This window comes from Chelonia mydas, chromosome 1, assembly GCF_015237465.2.
Source record: "Chelonia mydas isolate rCheMyd1 chromosome 1, rCheMyd1.pri.v2, whole genome shotgun sequence".
In the NCBI taxonomy this organism is placed as follows: Eukaryota; Metazoa; Chordata; order Testudines; family Cheloniidae; genus Chelonia; species Chelonia mydas.
Genome location: NC_057849.1, coordinates 2,933,217 through 2,953,674, shown reverse-complemented (window position 1 = coordinate 2,953,674; position 20,458 = coordinate 2,933,217). Strand labels below are relative to the sequence as shown.

The window sequence follows — 20,458 nt, the reverse complement described above, 5'->3', positions numbered from 1 at the left end:
GACCCATGTGATTTTGAGTCAGAGCAGCATTCAGGTCCTGCCTCTAGCTCTGGGTTTCTAGCTCTGGGTCTCTAGGCCCAGTCTCGGGGTGCAGCTTCCATTCTGGTGCCTCCCTCCGGGAGCGGGGAGCTGCACACCAAGCGCCAAGGGCCTGAGGCTAGTTTCCTTTGCTCTGTACCTCGGCATGCTTTTCTCCTATGGTACAGAGGAGAATGCAGTCTTTTTCAGGACATAGATGTCTGTCTTATATAAAAATACAAATTTAGAATTCAGAGAGCTCCAGTTCTATAGGTACATTGCTGTGACACTCTGTACCCCCAAAGCAAAACCCTGGCACCCCACTTTCACCACTGTTATATAGTTCCAACAAATCTTGTACAAAATATGTCATGTGAGGTATCTATGGAAACGCTGTGGTTTGCTGCATGTGATTATCCTATTTGTGTCTGTATCATTTTTGCCTCTGAAGTAACAAATGTTGATGAGCTGCCTGTATTTCAAATGTGTTTGCTCCTGTGGTAACTCCCACAAAGTAGTTCACATCCAGTCTAACCAGCACATTGTGAATGGATATTTGACTTGATGGCTCATCAATGAACACAATGGGCCATGGTAGAAGCTTGTCCCCACCTGTAGCCAAAATATGGGTAAAGGCCCCTGTTGTGACTCATTAAACCATGGAAGGGCATGTGGCCAGCTCATGTGACACTGGACTCCATCTTGTGCCTGTACTTTTCCACTAACTGTGCTGGAATCTCTGTTTGAGACAATAAAGTTCCCTCCAAATGGCAGAAGCTAGAAAAGAGGGAAGTGTTATCACCACTTGGTCTCACTCCCCCCACAATTCAACACTTTAGAACACAGCTAGAAGAAAAAAACTTTGACTGGAGAGGTGGTCAGAGGTTGGAAAGGAGAAAGGCAGGGACCTCTTCAAAAGTCCACCAATCAGAACAGATGTGTCCTGAATAGAACGAGGCAGGTGATATTGCTGAATACTTCACTAGCTTTGAGACGCTATTTGTGATTCATATGATTCCTGATAACCAGAAGATGCCCACTTTAGTTGCAAAGTTAATTGGTGAAGATCTGGATATAGTCAATAAAATGCTAATTGAGAATCTTTTAGATTATTCTAAATTCAAAGAAATGGATTTGAAACAATTTCAGATTACCCCTGAAACATACAGAGTGAAATTTACAAATTCTAAGAGGGGTGCTGGTGTGAGTAATGCGGAATATGTGAATAAAATGAAGGATTTGATGTGGAAGTGGGCAAGGGGCAAAGGTGTTACAAGCTTTGAAGGAATGTTTCATGTTGTTGCTCAGGAACATTTCTTAAATATATGTTAAGGTGATGTAACACAGTGTCTGTGGGAGAAAAGGGTGAAAACTGTGGATGAGATGGCTTCTCTAGGTGATGATTTTGAGCAGACACAAGAATCTATTATGAATAAACCACAGACAGAGTGTTTTACACTTGGTGGGAAGCATGTTCCTTTTTACACCATTCCGCTACGCTCCACAGAGGGCAAGCAAAAATGCAAAGTCCCCTTACATCCTTACCTTACCCCGGGCATACCAAGACACCAAAGATAAACTTAGACTGAGATCCCTACTGAACGGGACACTGAGGGAAAAGAAAAAACAGTAAATAAATACATACTGAGGTTCATAGAGCAATTGAACAACCCAATGGATGTTGAACAAACCAAATTGTCCAAGCAAAAGGCATGGTAGAATAAAAATATATGGAAACATCTACCTGTGATAAAAGATTTGGTGATGATGTTAAATCTGATGATGCAAAGTTTGATACTAATAGTAAACCTAACAACAAAGAATTTGGTAGTGATGGTAAATCCGATGAAAAGTTGTAATATGCATGATTTTTGGGAAAAGCTATTTGCCGTGCTATGAGTAATAAACAAGAAGACCTATGGGGATAGTGCTTCTCAGCCAACATCTGTAAAGAGCTTCAAAGCTTCTCGCAGCAGGGCAACCATAATAAACCTAGTCTGCTGTGTAAAAGGGGAAACTGAGTCACACCACTTCATGGCCTTGTTGAATATCGTTGTTGAGATATCACCAGTTGGAAAAGCACAATGGTAAACAATGCTTCACAGACATTAATAGAGTTTCTCTAGTGACCCTAAGAAGGCACACTTGCTGACTTTTGAGTTCACTAGCCTGATCTACAAAGTGTTGGAGGGACAAAGAACTTTGCAAGAACACCTGTGGGTAACACCACAATGCTTGCAACATTTGGGAGTTGTACGGTCAAAACCTAATTAAGGCATTTGGCACACTGACACTGCATTAGTCACTGAGAAACACTCCTGCAGTAAACTAAGGGGCCGAGTTCTGATATTATGTGCTCCAAAGCAACACCCTCGCATCACCATATTTACCATGGTCATATGATTACAATGTGTTTTATATAAAGTTTGTCCTGTAATGTATCAATGGAAAAGTTATCATTTATAGAACATGATTACCCTATTTGTATGCATGTATTCTTTTTGTACCTAAAGTTATGAATATTGACTATGTACCAGTATTTCAAATGTGTTTGCTCTTTGGTAACAGCCACAATGTAGTTCACATCCCATCTAGACAGCATATTGTGAATGAACCATTCAAGGTAATGGTGCATTAAGAAACACGATAGGCCTTAGAAGAAGATCATCCCCACCTCATGGATGTTCCTGTGAATGTTGAGCCAGGATATGGATAATGGCCCCTGCTATGAATTATCGAAGCATGCAAGGGCACGTGACCACCTCATGTGACACTGGACTCCGTCTTGTGCCTGAAGTTTCCCACTAACTGCGCTGGGGGCTTTTGCTTGGAAAAATGAAGTTCCCTCCACATGGCAGAAGCTGTAATGGGGGAAAGTGACATCGTCACTTGGACTCACTCCCCTCACAACTGAACACCCGGAACCACTTTAGGAATTAATGCCTAACTGGGTATGTTGTCCCAAGCTGAAGGGATTTCTAGCCTGTGTATGAAAGATGGGTGCGCTGTTTGTCCCATCAGGGTGAGACACTCCTTGATTCAAATCCTGTCTCGCATATAGAACTTAGATATTGATGTTGTTTATTTCTTAAGAAACCAGCCTTGATCTGTTCTCTATAACTTATAATGACTTAAAATCCATCTTTCTGTACTTAGTACATCTGCTTTCTATTTATTTACCTAAAACAGTGTGTTATTTGAAGTATAAAGGGAAATCTGCTCAGGAACAGGGGCTGGTGAATTGTCCTCTCCACATTGAGGGAAGGGGGCAGGGCAATAAACTTACACTGGTCAGTCTTCCGACAAGGGCAAGACAGTACAGCTCTGAGGTCCTAGGCTGGGGAACTGGGGGAACCGGCTGGAGCCTCTCTATGGTTGGTTCATGAGTGGCAAGTCAAAGTTATCACGTAACTTCATGAGTGTGTTTCTCTGTCTGTGTATGACTGTGTAAGTGCAAGACCTGGGGGGGCTTGCTGCTTTTCACAACCTCACAGGCTGTTTCAGGTTGCAACCTACAGAAGTCTGTCATGCCTACCCAATGAACAGGCCCTACGACAGTATGAGTCCATTTCCCACTTATCATGCCCTCAGTTACTGATGGGGAAACCATTTTTTATGGCAGAGAACTCAGAACTCCTGGGTCTGTCATTCTGTTTGATTTTTGCCAAGTCACGTCTTCCTGTACCTCAGTTTACTTATGGACATAATGGGGATATGTTCATAGTAACTTTCCTTTGCTAGTCTTTTGAAGATCCTTCAATGAAAGGTTCTATGTGGTATGATAATAGTTACTGATGAGAATTACTGATCTCTGATCCCGTAGCAAAAATCCCTTGTCCCTACAGAAAGTGTACGTGTCTCCACTCAGTCATCTTTCTCCAGATCTGTCAGTCTACTATCTACCTACCCATCCTGGGCATTTAGACAACATCAGAGCCTATGAGGCCTAGTCAGTTGCCCTAGGTTTCTTAGTAATCAACTATAATTTGTAAATATACACAAATACACAGAGCAGCCAATTCCTCTCTGACTCAGTGGAGAGCCCAAGAATTCTCATCTCCCTTTGGAAAGGTCCCATAATTATTGGTTGTTGTTGAAGCTGAATAACAAACACAGAAGCACAGACATGGAAACAGAGGCATGAGCTAGAGAGTGTCTGGTCTCCTGCCTGTTTCCATCCAGATGCTGCTTCTCCCCTAGAGGCTGAGTGAACCCCACTGGGATTGAACAGAGCTATATTATAAACAATGCACACCACTGTCAGCTCTCAGTGTGGGATGTTGCTGCAGATGCTGGGGTGAGAGAGGTGTGGGACACGGATACCTGAGGGGGATTCCCAGCAAAGAGGCTTCCCTCTCAGAAATCACAGGTACCTATCTCTTTTGGTTCGACAAACCAAGTGCAATGTATGCATGATGGGATAGAGAATAGGTCTGAATTCATTTCTGCTCCGCACAGCCACTAAATATCCCAGGGCCCTTGCCACAGGTACTGAATTTGCACTAGTATCAGGGGCCAAAATGCCCCTCTTTGCTGTGCCCCTCGGTGATGGGCTCCAAACCTAAGGTGGCTTCATTTTCGTCATACAGTGGATCCTTCAGGATGAAAGCTGTTAGTAGACGTCAAGTACAAGGCCAGATTCAGAAGCTGTGGGGCGTAGTTGGTCAGGTCCCAGTGAAGCGCTGTGGCACCCCCGCTGTTGTGTTTTAAGTGTAGACAAGCCCTCAAGCAGATCATCCAGAAAAAACATCCAGTCTGGAGTTAGAACTGAGTAAAATCTCAGGGAACAGCTGTGTGTTAATGCACAGACACTGTCACTTCCTTGTCTTGCAATTTAGGGCTTTGGCTGTTAACAGGGTGGTGGTGGTGGTGGGGGGTGTTATCAGGCTTTATCTGCTGAAAAGCATGGAGGTGCTAGGGCTCCTCACTAGCTTAAATATGACAATTTTTCAACATGGGCAAGACATCTCCCCCAGCTTCATTCTAGAAGTCAGCTGAACTGTTATGCCATGAAACTTTCAAAATTCAATTCAGCTGGAAGTAGACACCCAGCTTGGGAAACTTCAGGTTAATGTTTGGCAAACTTATACCCAACTGAAAATGAAGTCTTGTCATTCAAGGTGTCAGACAGACTGAACTATGCCATTAAAACTATGGAGGAACGTTACCACATAGATCAAGAGGCAATGGGTTTGAACTACAGCATAGCAGGTTTGGGGTTTTTAACTCAGATAAACTTCCCAACTGTAAGAACAGGAGGCCAATGGAACAGACACCCAGGGAGGTTGCGGAAAGTCCTTCACTGGACATTTTCAACAGGAGGCTGGATAGTCATCTGTCTGGGGTGGTTTAGACACAACAAATCCTGTATCTTGGCAGGAGTTTAGACTCGCTGATCATTGCAGCCACCTTCTAACCCTATCAATCTTTGATTCCATGATATAAAATCCTAGTGTCAACCAGGTCTTACTCAACCACAAGTTATGGAGCTCAGTACTGGGGTAACTGGGAGAAATTTAAATCCCTGTGTAATACAGAAGGTCAGACTGGATGATCTGATGGTCCCTTCTGTGTAAAACTCCTGTCAAGGTGGTTATATTCTGTCACTGAAACTGAGGGTATGTCTACGCAACAAAATTAGGTCGAATTTATAGAAGTTGTTTTTTAGAAATCATTTTCATATAGTCGATTGTGTGTGTCCCCACACAAAATGCTCTAAGTGCATTAAGTGCATTAGCTCGGTGGAGTGCTTCCACAGTACCGAGGCTAGAGTCAACTTCCAGAGTGTTGCACTGTGGGTAGCTATCCCACAGTTCCCGCAGTCTCCGCTGCCCATTGGAATTCTGGGTTGAGATCCCAATGCCTGATGGGGCAAAAAGCATTGTTGCAGGTGGTTCTGGCTACATGTCGTCAGGCCCTCCTTCCCTCCCTCCCTCCCTCTGTGAAAGCAACGGCAGACAATCGTTTCACGCCTTTTTTCCTGAGTTACCTGTGCAGACGCCATACCACAGCAAGCATGGAGACTTCTCAGCTCACTGTCACCGTATGTCTCCTGGGTGCTGGCAGACGCGGTACTGCGTTGCTACACAGTAGCAACAGCCCATTGCCTTGTGGCAGCAGATGGTGCAATAGGACTGGTAGCCATCATCGTCATGTCCGAGGTGCTCCTGGCCGAGTCGGTCAGGAGCGCCTGGGCAGACATGGGTGCAGGGACGAAATTAGGAGTGACTCGACCAGGTCATTCTCTTTAGTCCTGCAGGCAGTCCTATTGTACCATCTTATGGTGAGCAGGCAGGAAATATGGATGGCTAGCAGTCCGATTGTACCATCTTTTGCTGGGCAGGCAGGAGAAGAGGATGGCTAGCAGTCCTATTGTACCATCTTCTGCCGGGCAGTCATGAGATGTGGATGGCATGCAGTCCTTCTGCACCGTCTGCTGCCAGCCAAAGATGTAAAAGATAGATGGAGTGGATCAAAACAAGAAATAGACCAGATTTGTCTTGTATTCATTTGCTCCCTCCTCCCCGCCCTCCCTCCATGAAGTCCTGCCTGAAATACGAGAGGGAGGGATAGCTTAGTGGGTTGAGCATTGGCCTGCTAAACCCAGAGTTTTGAGTTCAATCCTTGAGGGGCCATTCTGTGTGACAGTTGTTTTTGTTTCTCCTTGATGTAAAGCCACCCCCTTTTTGATTTTAGCTCCCTGAAGCCAACCCTGTAAGCCATGTCGTCAGTCGCCCCTCCCTCCGTCAGAGCAATGGCAGACAATCGCTCCGTGCCTTTTTTCTGTGCAGACGCCATACCACAGCAAGCATGGAGCCCGCTCAGATCACTTTGGCAATTAGGAGCACATTAAACACCACACACATTATCCAGCAGTATATGCAGCTCCAGAACCCGGCAAAGCGAAACCGTGCGAGTAGGCAATGTCAGCATGGTGACGAGAGTGATGAGGACACAGACTCTCAAAGCACGGGCCCTGGCAATGCAGGCATCATGGTGCTAATGGGGCAGGTTCATGCCATAGAACACCAATTCTGGGCCCGGGAAACAAGCACAGACTGGTGGGACCGCATAGTGTTGCAGGTCTGGAATGATTCCCAGTGGCTGCAAAACTTTCGCATGCGTAAGGACACTTTCATGGAACTTTGTGACTTGCTTTCCCGTGCCCTGAAGCGCATGAATACCAAGATGAGAGCAGCCCTCACAGTTGAGAAGCGAGTGGCAATAGCCCTGTGGAAGCTTGCAATGCCAGACAGCTACCGGTCAGTCGGGAATCAATTTGGAGTGGGCAAATCTACTGTGGGGGCTGCCTTGATGCAAGTAGCCAAAGCAATCAAAGATCTGCTGATATCAAGGGTAGTGACCCTAGGAAATGTGCAGGTTATAGTGGATGGCTTTGCTGCAATGGGATTCCCTAACTGTGGTGGGGCCATAGATGGAACCCATATCCCTATCTTGGCACTGGAGCACCAAGCCGGCGAGTACATAAACCACAAGGGGTACTTTTCAATAGTGCTGCAAGCTCTGGTGGATCACAAGGCACGTTTCACCAACATCAACGTTGGATGGCCGGGAAAGGTACATGACGCTCACATCTTCAGGAACTCTGGTTTGTTTCAAAAGCTGCAGGAAGGGACTTTTTTCCCAGACCAGAAAATAACTGTTGGGGACGTTGAAATGCCTATAGTTATCCTTGGGGACCCAGCCTACCCCTTAATGCCATGGCTCATGAAGCCGTACACAGGCAGCCTGGACAGTAGTCAGGAGCTGTTCAACTACAGGCTGAGCAAGTGCAGAATGGTGGTAGAATGTGCATTTGGATGTTTAAAAGCGCGCTGGGGCAGTTTACTGACTCGGTTGGACCTCAGCGAAACCAATATTCCCACTGTTATTACTGCTTGCTGTGCGCTCCACAATATCTGTGAGAGCAAGGGGGAGACATTTATGGCGGGGTGGGAGGTTGAGGCAAATCGCCCGGCCGCTGGTTACGCGCAGCCAGATACCAGGGCGCTTAGAAGAGCACAGGAGGGCGCGGTGCACATCAGAGAAGCTTTGAAAACCAGTTTCATGACTGGCCAGGCTACGGTGTGAAAGTTCTGTTTGTTTCTCTTTGATGACCCCCCCCCCGCCCCCGCCCCTTAGTTCACTCTACTTCCCTGTATGCTAACCACCCTCCCCTCCTCCCTTCAATCACCACTTGCAGAGGCAATAAAGTCATTGTTGCTTCACATTCATGCATTCTTTATTCATTCATCACACAAATAGGGGGATAACTACCAAGGTAGCCTGGGAAGGGTGGTGGAGGAAAGAAGCACCGGGAGGGGTGGTGGAGGAGGGAAGGACAAGGACACACAGCACTTTAAAAGTTTAAAGCTTTAAAATTTATTGAATGCCAGCCTTTTGTTGCTCGGGCAATCCTCTGGGGTGGAGTTCCTGGGTGGCCTGAGGCACCCCCACCGTGTTCTTGGGCGTCTGGGTGAGGAGGCTATGGAACTTGGGGAGGAGGGCGGCTGGTTACACAGGGGCTGTAGCGGCGGTCTGTGCTCCTGCTGCCTTTCCTGCAGCTCAACCATACGCTGGAGCGCATTAGTTTGATCCTCCAGCAGCCTCAGCATTGAATCCTGCCTCCTCTCATCACGCTGCCACCACCTTTCAGCTTCAGCCCTCTCTTCAGCCTGCCACTTACTCTCTTCAGCCCGCCACCTCTCCTCCCGGTCATTTTGTGCTTTCCTGCACTCTGACATTGTCTGCCTCCACGCATTCATCTATGCTCTGTCTGTGTGGGAGGACAGCATGAGCTCAGAGAACATTTCATCGTGAGTGCATTTTCTTCGCCTTCTAATCTTCGTTAGCCTCTGGGAAGGAGAAATTGAAACACATGCAGCTGGTGGAGAAAAAAAAGGGGACAGTGGTATTTAAAAAGACACATTTTATAGAACAATGGGTACACTCTTTCACAGTAAACCTTGCTGTTAATATTACATACATAGCACGTGTAATTTCGTTCCAAGGTTGCATTTTGCCTCCCCCCACCACGTGGCTAGCCCCTCCCACCTCCCCGTGGCTAACAGTGGGGAACATTTCTGTTCAGCCACAGGCAAAAAGCCCAGTAGGAATGGGCACCTCTGAATTTCCCCTTAAGAAAAGCACCCTATTTCAACCAGGTGACCATGAATAATATCACTCTCCTGAGGATAACACAGAGAGATACAAACAGATGTTGTTTGAACGCCAGCAAACATATACTGCAATGCTTTGTTCTACAATGATTTCCGAGTACGTGCTACTGGCCTGGTGTGGTAAAGTGTCCTACCATGGTGGACGGAATAAGGCTGCCCTCCACAGAAAACTTTTGCAAATGCTTTGGGAGTACATCCAGGAGAGCCACAAATGCCAGGGCAAATTAATCATTAAACATGCTTTATTTTAAACCATGTATAGTATTTTAAAAGGTACACTTACCAGAGGTCCCTTCTCCACCTGCGGGTCCGGGACGCAGCCTTGGGTGAGTTCGGGGGGTACTGGCTCCAGGTCCAGGGTGAGAAACTGTTCCTGGCTGTCGGGAAAACCGGTTTCTCCACTTGCTTGCTGTGAGCTATCTACAACCTCATCATCATCAGCAGCATCATCATCTTCCTCATCCCCCAAACCTGCTTCTGTGTTGCCTCCATCTCCATTGAAGGAGTCAAACAACACAGCTGGGATAGTGGTGGCTGAACCCCCTGAAATGGCATGCAGTTCATCATAGAAGGGGCATGTTTGGGTCTCTGACCTGGAGCGGCCGTTTGCCTCTTTGGTTTTCTGGTAGGCTTGCCTCAGCTCCTTAAGTTTCACGCGGCACTGCTTCGGGTCCCTGTTATGGCCTCTGTCCTTCATGCTCTGGGAGATTGTGACAAATGTTTTGGCATTTTGAAAACTGGAATGGAGTTCCAATAGCACGGATTCCTCTCCCCATACAGTGATCAGATCCCATACCTCCCGTTCGGTCCATGATGGAGCTCTTTTGAGATTCTGGGACTCCATCATGGTCACCTCTGCTGTGAACCAGATGAGCAGCTAACAGCAGAGCGGCTAACAGAGGGAGTTTGCCTGGGAGTTCCCCCGGGGAGAGCCTGCTGAGACTTACATCTTGCCGGCTTCTCTGAGTAGTTATTACAACGCCTGAGGAAGCTCATAGAAGGAAGGTAATATGGACCGGGGGTGCTCAGCTGTTGTGACCTGCACTGGATGTGCCATGTTTGTCTTTCTTCCACAGGACAGAAGTGACTTTGTCTGTACAAAGTGCAACCTGGTCTCCATATTGGAAAAGAAGGTTCAAGGTCTGGAGCAACAGGTATCGACCCTGCGTTGCATAAGAGAAACTGAAGATTTCCTGGACAGACGTCAGGATTTGTTTGTATGGGCACAATGTTCTGAAGATTCAGAGCAGGCTGCGCAGCGGGGACAGGAGGACAGTGAAGAAATTTGGCAGCATGTGACCTCCAGAAGAAGAAAGGGGAGCTTCCATGTACCAGCAACACAGATACAGGTAAGTAACCGTTTTCATGTTCTCTCCACAGGTACTAATGCGGAGAGTGCACTAGATGATACATCTGAGGAAAGGGAACAGAAGGAGACTCTGCCGATTGTAAGGCATGAGATGCACTGTCCTAGGGTTGGGGGTTCCAAGACCACCACTCCCAAGAGGAGGAGGCGAGTGATGGTGGTCGGGGACTGTCTCCTCAGGGGGACTGAGTCATCTATCTGCCGCCCCAACCGGGAAAACCAAGATGTCTGCTCCTTGCCAGGAGCTAGGATTCACGATGTGACAGAGAGACTGACGAGACTCATGAAGCCCTTGGATCGCTACCCCTTCCTGCTTCTCCACGTGGGCACCAATGTTACTGCCAAGAATGATCCACTGCAGACTATGGGCTCTGGGAAGAAGGATAAAGGAGTTTGAGGTGCAAGTGGTCTTCTCATCCATCCTCCCTGTGGAAGGAAAAGGACGGGGTAGAGACCATTGAATCGTGGAAGTCAACAAACGTCTACGCAGGTGGTGTTGGAGAGAAGGCTTTGGATTCTTTGACCATGGGATGGTGTTCCAAGAAGGAGGAGTGCTAGGCAGAGATGGGCTCCACCTAGCAAAGAGAGGGAAGAGCATTATTCGCAAGCAGGCTGGCTAACCTAGTGAGGAGAGCTTTAAACCAGGCTCACCGGGGGAAGGAAACCAAAGCCCTGAGGTAAGTGGGGAAGTGGGATACCGGGAGGAAGCACGAGAAGGAGCACATAAGAGGGCAGGGCTCCTGCCTCATACTGAGAAACAGGGATGATCAGCGAGTTATGTCAAGTGCCTATACACAAATGCAAGAAGCCTGGGAAACAAGCAGGGAGAACTGGAAATCCTGGCACAGTCAAGGAATTATGATGTGATTGGAATAACAGAGACTTTGTGGGATTACTCACATGACTGGAGTGCTGTCATGGATGGATATAAACTATTCAGGAAGGACAGGTAGGACAGAAAAGGTGGGGGAGTTGCACTGTATGTAAGGGAGCAGTATGACTGCTCAGAGCTCAAGTATGAAACTGCAGAAAAACCTGAGTGTCTCTGGATTATGTTTAGAAGTGTGAGCAACAAGGGTGATGTCGTGGGGGGAGTCTGCTATCGACCACCAGACCAGGGGGATGAGGTGGACCAGGCTTTCTTCTGGCAACTCACAGAAGTTACTAGATCGCAGGACCTGGTTCTCATGGGAGACTTCAATCACCCTGATATCTGCGGGGAGAGCAATACAGTGGTGCACAGAAAATCCAGGAACTGTTTGGAAAGTGTAGGGGACAATTTCCTGGTGCAAGTGCTGGAGGAACCAATGAGGGGCAGAGCTCTTCTTGACCTGCTGCTCACAAACCGTTAAGAATTAGTAGGGGAAGGAAAAGTGGATGGGAACCTGGGAGGCAATGACCATGAGATGGTCGAGTTCAGGATCTTGACACAGGGAAGAAAGGAAAGCAGCAGAATATGGACCCTGGACTTCAGAAAAGCAGATTTTGACTCCCTCAGGCAACTGATGGGCAGTATACCCTGTAAGAATAACATGAGGGAGAAAGGAGTCCAGGAGAGCTGGCTGTATTTTAAAGTCTCCTGATTGAGGTCACAGGGACTAACCATCCCGATGTGTAGAAAGAATAGTAAATATGGCAGGCGACCAGCTTGGCTTAACAGTGAAATCCTTGCTGATCTTAAACACAAAAAAGAAGCTTACAAGAAGTGGAAGATTGGACAAGTGACCAGGGATGAGTATAAAAATATTGCTCGGTCATGCAGGAGTGAAATCAGGAAGGCCAAATCACACCTGGAGTTGCAGCTAGCAAGAGATGTTAAGAGTAACAAGAAGGGTTTCTTCAGGTATGTTAGCAACAAGAAGAAAGTCAAGGAAAGTGTGGGCCCCTTACTGAATGAGGGAGGCAATCTAGTGACAGAGGATGTGGCAAAAGCTAATGTACTCAATGCTTTTTTTGCCTCTGTCTTCACGAACAAGGTCAGCTCCCAGACTACTGCACTGGGCAGCACAGCATGGGGAGGAGGTGACCAGCCCTCTGTGGAGAAAGAAGTGGTTCGGGACTATTTAGAAAAGCTGGACATGCACAAGTCCATGGGGCCCAATGTGTTGCATCCGAGAGTGCTAAAGGAGTTGGCGGATGTGATTGCAGAGCCATTGGTCATTATCTTTGAAAACTCATGGCAATCCGGGGAAGTCCCGGACGACTGGAAAAAAGCTAATGTAGTGCCCGTCTTTAAAAAAGGGAAGAAGGAGGATCCTGGGAACTACAGGCCAGTCAGCCTCACCTCAGTCCCTGGAAAAATCATGGAGCAGGTCCTCAAGGAATCCATTCTGAAGCACTTAGAGGAGAGGAAAGTGATCAGGAACAGTCAATATGGTTTCAACAAGGGCAAGTCATGCCTGACGAATCTAATTGCCTTCTATGATGAGATAACTGGCTCTGCGGATGAGGGGAATGCGGTGGACATGTTGTTCCTTGACTTTAGCAAAGCTTTTGACACGGTCTCCCACAGTATTCTTGCCAGCAAATGAAAGAAGTATGGGCTGGATGAATGGACTATAAGGTGGAGAGAAAGTTGGCTAGATTGCCGGGCTCAATGGGTAGTGATCAATGGCTCCATGTCTAGTTGGCAGCCGGTATCAAGTGGAGTGCCCCAAGTGTCGGTCCTGGGGCCGGTTTTGTTCAATATCTTCATAAATGATCTGGAGGATGGTGTGGATTGCACCCTCAGCAAGTTCGCAGATGACAGTAAACTGGGAGGAGAGGTAGATACTCTGGAGGGTAGCGATAGGATACAGAGGGACCTAGACAAATTAGAGGATTGGGCCAAAAGAAATCTGATGAGGTTCAACAAGGACAAGTGCAGAGTCCTGCACTTGGGACGGAAGAATCCCATGCACCGCTACAGACTAGGGACCAAATGGCTCGGCAGGAGTTCTGCAGAAAAGGACCGAGGGGTTACAGTGGACGAGAACCTGGATATGAGTCAACAGTGTGCCCTTGTTGCCAAGAAGGCCAATGGCATTTTGGAATGTATATGTAGGGGCATTGCCAGCAGATTGAGGGACGTGATTGTTCCCCTCTATTCGACATTGGTGAGGCCTCATCTGGAGTCCTGTGTCCAGTTTTGGGGCCCACACTACAAGAAGGATGTGGAAAAATGGGAAAGAGTCCAGTGGAGGGCAACAAAAATGATTAGGGGACTGGAACACACGTCTTCTGAGGAGAGGCTGAGGGAACCGGGGATGTTTAGTCTACGGAAGAGAAGAATGAGGCGGGATTTGATAGCTGCTTTCAACTACCTGAAAGGGGGTTCCAAAGAGGATGGATCTAGACTATACTAAGTGGTAGCTGATGACAGAACAAGGAGTAATGGTCTCAAGTTGCAGTGGGGAAGGTTTAGCTTGGATTGTAGGAAAACCTTTTTCACTAGGAGGGTGGTGAAACACTGGAATATGTTATCTTGGGAGGTGGTGGAATCTCCTTGTTTAGAAATTTTGAAGGTCAGGCTTGACAAAGTTTTGAAGGTCAGGCTTGACAAAGTTTTGAAGGTCAGGCTTGACCCATCCTGGCTGGGATGATTTAGTTGGGATTGGTCCTTCTTTGAGCAGGGGGTTGGACTAGATGACCTCCTGAGATCCCTTCCAACCCTAATATTCTATGCTTTTATGATCACCTCTGCTGATGAGCTCTGGCCAGCGTGGCAAGCTCCAGGTAACCATGTAAACAGTCAATGGAAATTCAAAAGTTTGCGGGCCTTTTCCTGTCTGCCTGGCCAGTGCATCTGAGTTGAGAGTGCTGTCCAGAGCGGTCACAATAGAGCACTCTGGGATAGCTCCTGGAGGCCAATACCATCTGATTGCATCCAAATTCGACCTGGCAATGCCGATTTCAGCGCTAATCCCCTGTCGGGCATGGAGTAAGGAAATCGATTTTAAGAGCCCTTTAATTCCAAAAAAAGGGCTTTATCGTGTGGACGGGTGCAGGGTTAAATCTATTTAATGCTGCTAAATTCGACCTCAACTCCTAGTGTAGACCAGGGCTGACGAGTTCCATCACTGAAATTGTGTACACCCCCACTGTTTCTTTGACAAAAGCTGCTTATTTGCGAAAAAAACATGGTAGTGTAGAAAAAGCCGAAGGAACAATGATGGATAATTAGTATCCACACTTGTGTTTCCTTCTGGTGCCTACGAAGGTTTCCCACAACATGATGTGTAGGAATTATTGAGCAGGGAGCACCATAAAATATGGAATTGGCATTAGTAGGGTCAATTCTTCATAATTCATTTCTCTGAATAATGACAATGTCATTTTCAGTGTGTGAAGAGGGAATAATCTGCTTCCCCCATAAAAACAGGCTTCAGTAGTGCAAGTAGTGTCTCATATCCACATTATCTCTTCATCCAGGTATTTGTACTGAGACCATCACCTAGACCCTGGGCACATACAGGAACTCAGGGGAACATATGCTACAAGCAAGAGACACCGTTCTGCCTCAGAGTTGGACACCTTCTCCCCTACTCCATGTCAAATTCCAACACAACCCACTTCAGCAACCCTTCCACCTTCATCCTGCTGGGCATTCCTGGCCTGGAGGCGGCCCATGTCTGGATCTCCATCCCCTTCTGCACCATGTACATCCCAGCCATCTTGGGGAACATTTCCATCCTCTTTATTGTGAAGACTGAACCGAGCCTCCATGAGCCCATGTACTATTTCCTTTGCATGCTGGCTGTCACCGACCTGGTCCTGTATACGTCCACCGTGCCCAAAATGCTGAGCATCTTCTGGTTCAATTCCAGGGAGATCAATTTCAGTGCCTGCCTCACCCAGATGTACTTTGTTCTCGTCTTCTCTATGATGCAGTCTGGGATCCTCGTAGCCATGGCTCTGGATCGCTATGTGGCCATCTGCCATCCCCTGAGACATTCCACCATCCTGACAAACCCCCTGGTGGCCAAGATCGGCCTGGCCGTGGTGCTGCGCTGCGGCGTAGTTGTACTGCCCTTTCCCATCCTAGCAAGGCAGTGGCCATATTGCAGAACCAACATCATCCCCCAGCCGTACTGCGCACACATAGCTGTGGTGAACCTGGCCTGCGCCGACACCCGTGTTAGTAGTTACTACGGCCTCTTTGTGCGACTCTGTGTGTTGGGTCTGGATGGGATTTTTATTGCTGTGTCCTATACCCAGATCCTCAGGGCCATCTTCAGCCTCCCCACAAAAGACACCCGGCTCAAGACTTTGGGGACCTGTGGCTCCCACATTTTTGTCATTTTAGCCTTTTACATCCCAGGTCTCTTCATGTCCCTTATGCACAGATTTGCCCAAAATGTGCCCCTGCATTTCCAGGTTCTCATTGGCAATATGTACCTCTTGCTGCCCCCCGTGTTAAACCCCATCATCTATGGGGTGAGGACAAAACAGATCCGGGACAGGCTGCTCCAGCTCTTTACTCATAAAGGGGCCTAAAGTTTTCTCCTGGTGCTCTGGCTCTGAGACTGAGATCTGTGAAGAGCTGGCTGGTGCATGGTGCTGGGCCCTCTTCCTTGAATCACTTACTGGACAGTCAAAGTGACATTAAATCCTTTCCTGGCCTTACTGTGCTGTGTCAGGGTGACAAACTGAGTAATCTTTTTGTGTACAACTCATTCTCCCATAGGATTGCCACCTTTCTAATTGCTTTTAACTGGATCTCTGAGGCCCCACACCCAGACCTGCCTATTCCCCAAGGCCCTGTCCCCTGCCTCACCTCTTTCCACAAGGCCCTTTCCCTCTCCCACCTATTCCCCAAGGCCCCACTCCATTCTCAACATCTTCCCCCAAAACCCCACCCCTGTTACTCGCTCCCATCCTCTCCAACCCCATCCACTTGCTGTATCATCTCCACCTTCCTCCTCCCCAGCCTGGGCTCCCTCTGCCCCGGGGCTAGGGTGGGACCTGCTGCAGCCTGGCAAGGAGCCTGCAGGGACGATGCAGCAGGCAGGCCAGTCCGGAGCATAGAGGGAAGCCAAGAAACCATATAAAATCAGCTGTGGGTTTGGAGCAGGGCTGAGAGGCAGGCAACCGAGATTGTGCATCGTTCAGCGTGTGGGCCCGAAAGCTCAGCTGCAAAGTCCTGAGGGCAGAGACCATCGTGTGGCTCATTTCCTCAGCTTTCAGCGATAGTCTCAAGTTGCAGTGGGGGAGGTCTAAGTTGGATATTAGGAAACACTATTTCACTAGGAGGGTGGTGAAGCACTGGAATGGGTTCCCTAGGGAGGTGGTGGAATCTCCATCCTGAGAGATTTTTAAGGCCTGGCTTGATAAAGCCCTGACTGGGATGATTTAGTTGGGGATTGTTCCTGCTTGGAGCAGGGGGTTGGACTAGATGACCTCCTGAGGTCCCTTCCAACCCTGATCTTCTATGATTCTATGGTTTGTTCCTTCTGGCGGGGGGCCTGTAGCTGGCAGGGTCCCAGCAATAGGAATGGGCTGGGAGCCCTTTGCCCTGTGCCAGGCCTCGGGGGCAGGGCAAGGTATCAGCTTTGAAGCTAGGAGGACAACAGCTGAGAGAGGTGGAGGGATCAGCCCCTGTATTAGCTTGGAAGGCGGGATGCTGGGCAGAGGCCGGGGTGGCTGTGGGAGCTCTCACAGAGGGAGATGAATGGCACAGGTACCATTAGCTGGCAATTTACACGGCACCTTATCTGGAACGACAGAGCACCCAGGCCAACGATGGGCTGAAAGGATCCACATCAGGGGAGTGTGTGACTCTGCAGTCCTGAGTAGGGCTTTTTGGTAGTCTTGGGCCAAATCTTCAGCTGGTGTCAGTGGGAGCAGCCCCACTGAAATCAGGGGAGGTCCCCACACTAGAGAACCCAACGGAGAGACAGCACCATGAATCTGTGCTGCTGCAGGGACCACACGAGCCAGGTCTGAGACGCTAAACAAGGGATTGGCAGCTGGGGACTCTGGGCTCGTTTCCTGGCTCCAGACATTTTCCCTTTCTGCTGCCTCAGTTTCCCCATTTGTAAAAGGGGGATACCTCCTGGGAGTAGTGAGCAATACTGTGTGTAGAACCCATCAACAGTAAATTCTGTCCATGTGTGACCGTGCTTCAGTGGGACATGGCTGAGGATGCCAAACTCAGGACAAACTGCTGAGAAAGAGGCTGGTGGTTATTCTATGATTACATTAAACCAAGACAGTAACAGACATAAACTTCTATCTCACCGCACTGGTTAACTAGACACATCCCAGCCCTTGGCTCACCACCCGGACATTGGACTCCATGAGGAGCAGACAGTGAAAACCAATTTCACCACATAGCGAGTCCTTCTCATCCAAAGAGACCAGCCACTTATGCAGGTCAATCTATCACTCAGATCTTACCCAATAAGACCAATTCTGCCATCCCAGTAGCAACTAAAAACTAAAGATTTGATAAAAGAAAACAAGAAGAGTTATAAATGGTTAATAGATTAGATACATCCCAGGGGTTTTTCATGGTTCAGAGATCAGCATCACAGCAGTGATGGAGTAAACTGCTAGCTTGCAAAAGTCTCTCTAGAAATAACCAAAGCAGTTTGGGATTTATTAGTCCTTGTTCAGAGCTTCCTTGTTAGAAATCCAGTGCAGAGAAATGAAGACAATACAGAGATGTCTCGGGGGTCCTTTTATATTCTCTGCCCTGTGCTTGGAATATTACTGTCCCAAACAAAGCCCATTCCAGGACATCACCAATTTGAATAACATCAGACACAAGGATGATACGTGCTTATACACAGGAGAATCATACTTAGCAAATTATAACTTTCTCATTGACACCTGACAGGATGGACATTGTACAACCTTTGTTGCCATTATATAACCGTGGTAGCAACAATGATAAAAATGGTCGTATTCAATCATACAGCATCACACCATATTCTCGCCCTCTCACCCTGCAACAGCTGCTAGCCACCTAAGCAAGGCGCACTGCCTGGGTTCGAGCAGGGCAAGCAGCTTGAACACTAGAGCCACTTGAGGATGGGAAGAGCAGATAAAAATCTGTTTTGTCACAGGGAGCCTGCTCCCGGTACAAAGAAAGGAGGAAAGACTTCTTGAAAAGTGAGAGGTGGACATCTTTGAACTTGACTGTTTCCTCCAAGCATCACCAGCCAGTCCAATTGGCTTTGAACAACCTGCCCATACAGGGGTTCTTTTGAATGTCCCTGTGTTTTCTGGGACTAGCCCAAGGACAGAACTCCTGGGATTGGATCCCCAGGGTGCAAGCAGGACTGTGGAACAGCTGAGCCCTCTGTCCCAGCAACTTGGGGTATCCCTCTCTCACTGGGAGGGAATGGAGGTCTGGAGAGGATTCATAAACGGGGGTGGGGCCTTAGGATGAAGAAGCAGAGGAAGGGGTGAGGCTTGACAGAAGAGGTAGAGCAAGGGGTGGGGCTTTGGAATCCAGTGACCAGCAATTAGAAATGTGGCAACCTATGAGTTAATGAGTTGCACACAGACCGATTCCCCAGTTTGTCAGGCTGACACAGCACAGTAGGGTCGGGGAAGGATTTAATGTCTATCTGACTGTCCAGTAGGTGATTCAGGAAAGAGGGCTCAGCACCATGTCCCCAGACAGCTCTGCATGGAGGTTGGTTTTAGTGCCAGACAACCAGGAGAAAACTTTAGGTCCTTTATGAGGAAAGAGCCAGAGCAGCCTGTTTCTTATCTCTTTGGTCTTCAAACCATAGATAATGGGGTTTAGCATGGGGGGCACCAGGAGGTACATGTTGGCCATGAGAACATGGAAATGCAGGGGCACATTCTGGGCAAACCGGTGCGTCAGGATGAAGAAAAGAGCTGGGATGTAAAAAGCTAAGGTGGCAAACAGGTGGGAGCTGCAGGTCCAAAAAGTCTTCACCCAGGCATCCTTTGTGGGGAGGCTGAAGATGGCCCTGAGAATCTGTGTGTAGGACAGGGCAATCAAAAACACATCCACACCAGTGATGAGGAAAATCAGAGAGAAGCCATAGTAATTATTGACACGGATGTCAGCACAGGCCAACTTCACCATGGATATATGCTCACAGTAGGTATGGGGGATGATGTTGGTTCTGTGATAGGGGCACCGCCTCGCCAGGAAGGGATTGGGTAGTACGAGTATGCTGCTGCGTAGTACCACGGCCAGGCCCACCTTGGCCACCGCCGTGTTTGTCAGGATGGTGGAATGTCTCAGGGGATCGCAGATGGCCACGTAGCGATCCAAAGCCATGGCTACGAGGATCCCAGACTCCATCGCTGAGAAGCAGTGAATGAAGTACAGCTGGGTGAGGCAGGCATTGAAATCGATCTCCCTGGAATTCAACCAGAAGATGCTCAGCATTTTGGGCACAGTGGACGTAGATAGGGCCAGGTCAGTGACAGCCAGCATGCAGAGGAAATAGTACATGGGCCCATGGAGACTCGGCTCTATCTTCACAATGAACAGGATGGTGAAGTTCCCCAAAATAGCTATGGCATAGATCGCACAGAAGGGGATGGAAATCCAGACATGGGCCATCTCCAGGCCAGGAATTCCCAGCAGGATAAAGGTGGAGGGGTTGGTGAAGTCAGTTGTGTTGGAATCTGACATGGAGTAGGGGAAAAAGTGTCCAACTCTGAGGTAGCACGGTGTCTCTTGCATGTACCATACGTTCCCCTGACTTCCTGTATGTGCCCAGGGTCTAGTGTGATGGTCGCCGTACAAATGCCTGGTTGGAGAGACAATGTTAATATGAGACACTACATGCACTAGCGGAGACATTTCTCATGGGTGAAGCAGATTGTTCACTCATTACACACTGAAAAATGACATTTCCATAATTCAGAGAAATGAATTGTGAACCCCTGACCCAACTCATGCCAATTCCATATTTGGTGGTGC

General features: G+C 48.1%; 2 protein-coding genes across 2 annotated transcripts; one reads left to right on the top strand and one right to left on the bottom strand.

Annotated features, from left to right (window-relative positions):
- The first annotated feature begins 15,090 nt into the window (after positions 1-15,090).
- LOC102933858 (olfactory receptor 52E4) lies at positions 15,091-16,038 on the top strand. The gene has a single exon (XM_007054341.3). The coding sequence runs from the start codon at positions 15,091-15,093 to the stop codon at positions 16,036-16,038; it is 948 nt and encodes a 315-aa protein (XP_007054403.3).
- Positions 16,039-19,138: 3,100 nt separating this feature from the next.
- LOC102933626 (olfactory receptor 52E4-like) lies at positions 19,139-20,167 on the bottom strand. Its single transcript, XM_037889682.2, has one exon. It carries the CDS (start codon positions 20,165-20,167, stop codon positions 19,139-19,141), a length of 1,029 nt encoding a protein of 342 aa, XP_037745610.2.
- Positions 20,168-20,458: the final 291 nt, after the last annotated feature.